The following is a 7,558-nucleotide window of genomic DNA, read 5'->3' as shown; positions in this document are numbered from 1 at the left end:
TTGCAAGTAATGCATGCACTGAGCACATGTCTTACTATTGTATGCTGATCTTAACACACAGAATTTTGAATTCAGTACAGCCAACAAGTGAGTCAGAATATCTTATAATTTTTATATCTTGAACATATGAAAAAGCTATTTGCATATTTTTAGATTACCGTGTTCCTAAATATAAGCAAATGGTTTTATTTTTGTTCCAAAAGACGCAGGTTCTTCGGCTGTTGCTCCCCTGTTTATTTATAATGTTATTTATAATGACAAACGTAATGAACAATTGATGTTCCGTTTATATTAATTATAGCTCGGTTCCCACCTTGACAAGAACCATGGTCGTAAATTACGGGGGGTAGGAGGGTTGTAACTCTCCCCTCCCCCAGTGTTCGAACCAACGTTGCGCCTTTGGAACCTCAAGTCGTTTGCTGTACGCAAGACCCTATGGCAGGAAAGCAAACTCAACTTCTCGTCACTGTTGAGTAAATTGGGACGGGCGTTAACTGAGCGGTTGAATTCTCAGAAAAGACTATTGCAAATTTTAATATTAATACGTTTAAATCGTTGTGCAGTTTTATTGGATGTTTTCTCTAAGCGCTCGCTTCTAGCCAATGATAACGGGCAGAGCCACGGAATGGGCGGTTCATCAAATGTAAACTTGAAACAGCAACAAACTTTTGAGTGCAGTTAGTACGTCGCACGCCATCCACGCCGAGAATCCGCCGAGAACCGGCGACTGCAGAGCTCTTGTTTCGGTTGTGGATTTTCAGTGTAATTTAAACCGGTTTTCGTTGTGGATTATAATTATTAATCTAGAAAGTCTAAGAGGCACTGGGAATTTTTTATTTTACTTTTTGGTATCATTTTGAACATTCGATTTGAAAAATGTTGGACAAGCGTATGGATGACCTGTACCTGCGCCAGGTTAACGACGTAAAGGAAAAAAATGGTAAATATACATTTGACTACATTTTTAGAACATTACATGAGCCTAGTAACAATGTAGACCGTTACTAACTTCTTTTTTATGTAGTAAACTAATAAAAATTAATATGAGCTCTAATTACTATTAGTAAAATGCATGTGTACATAACTGTTTTTGCTGTTTACTGTCCAGCAGTTGGATTTTGTTTTTAACAACTTTCACACATCCACACCTAGCCACTCGGAAAGTGACTGATTATGCTGTCTTTTCAGTGGCGAAGGAACCCTTCGAGAAAATATACCAGATGGGAGCCCTTCTTGGGAGCGGGGGCTTCGGGTCGGTCTTCGCCGGCCAGCGTATCTCAGACGGTTTGTCTGTAAGTTGCTGTTTATCGCCTTTCCCACCGCTCGACCCCAGAGCGTCTTAACTTCCAGCTTCTATCGTCATTTTGGAAGAACATGATTTTCAAATTGCATTTTCCTTCCTTGCAGGTGGCTATAAAGCAAGTGTCAAATGACTGGGTAGGTGTAATTTATTTAATTGGATACGGTTTAAATGAACGTTTGTTGAAATCTTTACAAAACACTAAAATTAACCTACATAAATAATTACATTAATGTTACATTCTTCTTTGAAGCTTCAATTCTTTTTTTTTTATAACGGAAATATTCTGTTGACATCAGTATTTTATTTGTATGCCTCTATAAATCGACACGTAATTTGTTTTGATAGATAGTTAATATCAATATGTTAGCCTTTCAGTATGACGTTTACATGGGGAAAAAAATCGTAGCTGGAAATTCCGTACGGGACTCCGCTACAATAACACAAAAGTACTCCCCCTACGGGAAGGTAGCTTAAAACAATACCAGGAGGTACTGGGTTTTTCCGGCTGTGACGTATAGATGATGCAGTGAGACTATCAAAAACAATCCTGAAAAACGGATTAAGTACTTCAAAGAATAACACTGTAAATCCTATTCTCCTTGCGTTTATTAATGTTCTTTAAGCATTGTATTTTATAGAGATGTATATTATAGTTAGCGTTATGGGAAATGTACCAAACGTTTCTGAACAGTTGAAAGTTCCTGGGTTCAAGCGCACAGGGTAAATGTCTTAAATGCTAATTTTGTGGAATGTAAACTGATAAAAAAAAATTTAATTCCACCCCACAGCCCAATGAACCTAATGTGGTTCCCATGGAGATCGCCCTTCTTCTGCAGCTGAGTGGGGGGCAGATGTCCGGCCCTGTGCACCGTGGGGTGATTCGGATGCTGGATTGGTTTGAAAAGCCAGGGGAAGGCTTCCTGATTGTGTTTGAGAGACCACAGCCATGTCAGGATCTGTTTGACTTCATCACAGAGCACGGGGCCTTGGAGGAGCCACTTGCACAGAGGTAAGGACATTCTTTGGTGGATTCTCTGAGCATGCCCAAAAACAGCCATACTTGCCCTATTGCAAAGTGCAGCTAATGATAACCGCATTCACTCTTGTACTTTCAGGTTCATGAAGCAGATAGTGGAGGCTCTTCAGTTCTGCCATTCAAGGGGTATCGTACACAGAGATGTAAAGGATGAAAATATATTGGTGGACACTCGTACCGGAGACCTCAAGATCATTGACTTTGGAGCTGCGGCCTTGCTCAGAGATACTGTCTATACAGACTATCAAGGTTAGTATGGTTTATTCCAGTCACAGCTATCCTCCTTTGCAGCTTGTAAAAGAGATTTGTTATATTTATTGCCCCTTAGATTATTCTTTGTTATAAAGATTTGATTTTTGCATCTGTAGAGTTCCTAGTAAAATACAGTTGTGTCATGGTAGTATTGCTTGAGGAATGAAGTGTGGTTTTGTTTTTTTTTCTTAGGAACTAGAGTATACAGTCCCCCAGAGTGGATAATGCATCACTGTTACCATGCAGGGCCTCTGACCGTCTGGTCTTTGGGGGTGCTGTTGTTTGACATGGTCTGCGGTGACATTCCCTTTGACAGCGAGAGACAGATTGTGCAGGCGAAACCCAGTTTCACAAAGCGAATAACCAAGGGTAGGTGAATTAGTTTTATGGAAGTTGATTAACACATCACGTAATGTTTCAGTCTCAAAAGGAAAAAAACGGGGTATCTCACAACTATTTCTCCCCCCCCCCCCAAAAGAATGCCAGGATCTGATTTGCTGGTGCCTGAAATTCCGACCTGAAGATAGGCCAACCTTCGATCAGATATTGTGTCATCCTTGGATGGAGATGTCAGATGACTGTGGAGATTTGCAAGAAGGACAGAGTCTCATGTCAAGCCAGTCAAGCCTATGAAGTATTTTTCTAATGGCTTAAGGAAGCTTCAACTGTCTAAGTAGTTCTCACTCTGATTTATTGATTCACTGTTTCTCCCCTGGAGTATTTACTTTAAATTTCATTGAAAAGTCAGCTGTAGATAATAAAGATATAACATTATTTAAGCTCTTTTAGATGTTCAAGAAAACACTGACGGTACTATGACTGTGCAAAAAAGTTGGAATTTATGGTATGGGGGAAGAAATTCAAAAGGATAAGTATCACAGGCAGAGGAAATTTGTTTTAGTTGTTAAAACTTAATATTTTCTCTGGCAACATAATGTCACATCAGGTATAACTTGTGTTTACTGGCTACTATTTATACATATTTATATGAATTTAATGGTCATGTTGAAGTTTCTGATACCAGTGAATGTCTTAAATGCCTCAAAATAGACTGGAAATACTTGTATATGATTTATTTAAAATTACTCTCATGTTTGGACCTGGTTTTACAGGTTATTTAAAACAATATTCTTTAATACCTCAAAGAGGGGAAACGTAAGCATCATATTTTTTAATATAATGTTCCATCTGAGGATTTGAGAAAATGATGATGCTGAAGTGGAGTAGCACATTTAGACTTTGCAAAAGTCTGGGACCGAAATTCTATAGACTTGCAGTCTTGTATTTTTCCAATGGTCTCTTACAGAGCTTGGTATAAAACGCCATTTTATATTGTGAGGAAATCTGTTTTACTGTTACATTCCTGGAGGCATAAATGCAATCATCTCCATCAAGGAAATGATTCGGTTTTCCCCACTCAGGTGAATATTAAATGTTTATAAAGAGAACCAGAATCTGTTTTGTCACCTACTCTCTGAAACACTCCCTTATACTTCAGCCAGTTTCAGTCAACCATAGACTGGGTGAAATACTTTTCTGAGCTGTTTTGTAGATGCTGGTCATTCTGGGCCAAATCAGTCTAACATATTTCATTTTCTTTCTTTTTTTTGATAATGTGGTGATATATTCAATTGCTTCTTGTTTTCTAGTTGTTTGATGTATTCTTCATGAATTAAACTTGGGATAGAATTATGTTTTAAACTAAACTGTAACATTAGTTTCACACCTTTCTGAAACAGAAATATCTTACATACAGCATCCTTTTTCGTTATGTGGTGGTACTTACCACTTGGAATCTTTTGCTTCAGTTGATGTGCTAAAACCATGTTGTTTCTTGCATTTTAAGTTTATGATAACAATGGTTTTGCAGTTTCATTTGTTGCACTGATTTCCAGTGAAAACGTATCTGAACAGCTTTTTGACACTGAACCTTTGGCAAGGAGATTTGACAATTCCACTATCACACTTTTTAATTTATTTTTTATAATAATCCTGCTTTATTGGCTGGGGTTGGTACACCTTTGTGATGTAAATACTTATGTATTGTTCTGTATGTGGCAGTAGCCACATTTTTTGTGTTTTTAATAACAGATAATTCAGAGATACGACTGTGTGAATGTTTTGCTATTTATTAAAATGATTCATAATTTTATTGATCGCTGAATGTTAATAAAGTCTACCAAAAATCTTCGGTTTTGCTGTTTTAACTCCAGTGACCATTAGAGGGCAGCAATATACTGACGTCTCACTAACTGCAACATTGTATACAGTACACTGCCTCCAGCAATTATTGGCACCCCTGGTAAAGATGAGTAAAATGGGTTATAGGAAATTCACCTTTTGGTGAATTAGCTTAATCTCACACAGAAAAAAAATGGAAAACCACAACATAACAAAGCCACATCTACCACAATTATTGGCACCACCAGAAATTCTTAGGAACAAAACGTAACAGACATTTTCTACATATATGTTTTACGTTTTTCAACTGTCGAGAGTGTGTAGGAACTTTCAAGGAGTCATATATGATTTTATGTTTCACTCTGGTATTTTATCCCGTTCTCCTTGCCTTTATTAATGTTCTTTAAGCGTTGTGTTTCATAGAGATGTATATTATAGTTATTCGGTGTTATGAAAAATATGAGGCGACAGAGGTTCCCTTAGTCTTTCGTGGGAAAGATAATAGAAGAAGCAAATTAAATAGGGGAGAAGTGTGTTGACCTTCATAAGTCACTGAATGGTTATAAAAAATAGCTGCTCATCTGAAAATGACCATTTCTGCCGTAACAGCAACAATTACATAGTTAAAATCAAGTGGAACTGTTACCAACTTACCTGGAGCGATATTCATGTTTACCGTGGCCCCACATGCAGTGAGGAAGATGGTTAGAGGCAAAAAAATCCCCAAGGGTCACTGTTGGAGAATTATAGGGGAAAGTAGCATTTTTGGGGTCACCGAGTCTCCAAACCCACTGCCAGATGCCTCCTTCATCTTTATTTGGAAGGCCTGCCAGAAAAAAGCCTTTTCTGTAATTTAACTGCAAATGTAATTGCATGGACTTTGCTAATCAGACTAATCAACACAAAAATGGTTAACTGGACACCAGTGGGCAATAGTTCGGGAAGTGCCTGGTAGTTGAATGATTGCTGGTTTGAGTCCCTGACCAGCAAATTACTGCTCCCCAGGTGCTGAGTTAACTACCCCCTGCTATGTCATGATGTCACATATGGGTTAAATACAGAGGACACATTTCATTGTTGTGTACTATGTGCTGTGGTGTGTCAACAATGACCAATCACATGTTCTAATCTAATATAAAATCAAATTTCTGTAATGGCTGTCTCAGTTCCCTAACCTAAATCACAGTGAAAATCTGTGGGCTGAGCTGAAAAGGAGGGTGCACAAGAGGCGACCTAGGACCCTGGATGATCTGGAGAGATTCTGTAAAGAGGAATAGTCTCAGATTGCTTACTTTATATTCTCCAACGGGGCGGCATGGTGGTGCAGTGGTTAGCACTGTTGCCTCACACCTCTGGGACCCAGGTTCGAGTCTCCGCCTGGGTCACATGTGTGCAGAGTTTGCATGTTCTCCCCATGTCGTCGTGGGGTTTCCTCCAGGTACTCCGGTTTCCCCCCACAGTCCAAAAACATGCTGAGGCTAATTGGACTTGCTAAATTGCCCATAGGTGTGCATGTGTGAGTGAATGGTGTGTGAGTGTGCCCTGCGATGGGCTGGCCCCCCATCCTGGGTTGTTCCCTGCCTCGTGCCCGTTGACCCAAAGAATAATTTCTTTTAACCCTTTTTACTCATCTTTACTAGGGATGCCAATAATTATAGAGGCAACTGTAATTATATAAAGCCAAGATCCACTCCTTGGAAGATTGGCAATCATCATGAATGTTCTCCACTTTGTGAATAATCTTTCTCACAGTAGAATAATGGACTTCAAATTGTTTGGAAATGGCCTTATAACCTTTCCTAGATTGATGGGCAGCAGCGATTGTTTCTCTAAGATCACTACTGATGTCTTCCCTCCTTGGTATTGTATTAACTCACACCTGACTGCTCCAGACCAGCAAACTGCCAAAACTTCTGCTTTTATAGAGATGGTCACAATTAATCAAGTGCTTTTTTTAAGCAGCACCTGGCTGCTACTCTCTTAATTCCTGTATGATTTTTATGTCCTGGTATGTAACTATCACTGTTCTAGATAGGCATATAAAAGAAGGATGGTTAAACGTATTTCACCATATATGAAAGGATTTCATATTTATTGTCAAATGTACAAAGTTCAGTGTACAGAGCGCAATGAAATTCTTACTTGAATGCCTTCCTGACAGACTAGACAATTAGCAAAGCAGTGCAACATTACAATAACTAACATTAAATGAACAGTAAACAATAGACAACTAACAACATATAACATGTACTATTGGCAAAGTCACCATGAGTGACAACAAGAGCGCAAGTGTGAAATGTTTAACAGCCTTTAGCATGTGTGTTGTGTGCCAGCAATATTGCACATACGTATGTCAAACATGCTGTTAACATATTTTGCACATTATAGTGTACATTTTGTCAGATCAGTGTATATTGAACAGTCTGACAGCACTGGGGTAAAAGCTGTCCTTGAATCTTGTGGTATGCATGCAGAATCTCCTATCAGAGGGCAGGAAAGAGAGAAGCGAGAGTGAGGGGTGGCTACAGTCCTTCATGATGTGCTTTGTCTTTCTGAGGGAACGCGTGGTGTGAATGTCTTTCATTGTTGGGAGTAGACACAACTCCATTTGTCCTTCAAGAAATTCTGATGTTACTGTTATCGTGGTACTCCTGATAAAAATTCCATCCATCCATCCATCCATCCATTTTCCAAACCGCTTATCCTACTGGGTCGCGGGTGGTCCGGAGCCTATCCCAGAAGCTATGTGCACGAGGCAGGGAACAACCCAGGGTGGAGGGTCAGCC

The 7,558-nt window shown here is 39.2% G+C and overlaps 1 protein-coding gene across 1 annotated transcript; it reads left to right on the top strand.

Annotated features, from left to right (window-relative positions):
- Window positions 1-161: 161 nt before the first annotated feature.
- On the top strand, window positions 162-4,779 carry pim2 (Pim-2 proto-oncogene, serine/threonine kinase). Its single transcript, XM_049016730.1, has 7 exons — window positions 162-940; window positions 1,189-1,292; window positions 1,408-1,437; window positions 2,092-2,312; window positions 2,419-2,588; window positions 2,784-2,960; window positions 3,070-4,779. The coding sequence occupies exons 1-7, from the start codon at window positions 877-879 to the stop codon at window positions 3,222-3,224; spliced, it is 921 nt and encodes a 306-aa protein (XP_048872687.1). The 5' UTR covers window positions 162-876; the 3' UTR covers window positions 3,225-4,779.
- Window positions 4,780-7,558: the final 2,779 nt, after the last annotated feature.

This window comes from Brienomyrus brachyistius, chromosome 6 (genome assembly GCF_023856365.1).
Source record: "Brienomyrus brachyistius isolate T26 chromosome 6, BBRACH_0.4, whole genome shotgun sequence".
NCBI lineage: Eukaryota > Metazoa > Chordata > Actinopteri > Osteoglossiformes > Mormyridae > Brienomyrus > Brienomyrus brachyistius.
The sequence above is the reverse complement of the archived record's forward strand: the minus strand, read 5'-3'. Positions and strand labels throughout refer to the sequence as shown.

Excerpts from the sequence above, each read along its gene's own strand:
- pim2 (XM_049016730.1), top strand. The coding sequence starts at position 877 with ATGTTGGACAAGCGTATGGATGACCTGTACCTGCGCCAGGTTAACGAC. Across the intron at positions 941-1,188 it reads CGACGTAAAGGAAAAAAATG|TGGCGAAGGAACCCTTCGAG; the intron begins GTAAATATACAT and ends CTGTCTTTTCAG. Across the intron at positions 1,293-1,407 it reads GTATCTCAGACGGTTTGTCT|GTGGCTATAAAGCAAGTGTC; the intron begins GTAAGTTGCTGT and ends CCTTCCTTGCAG.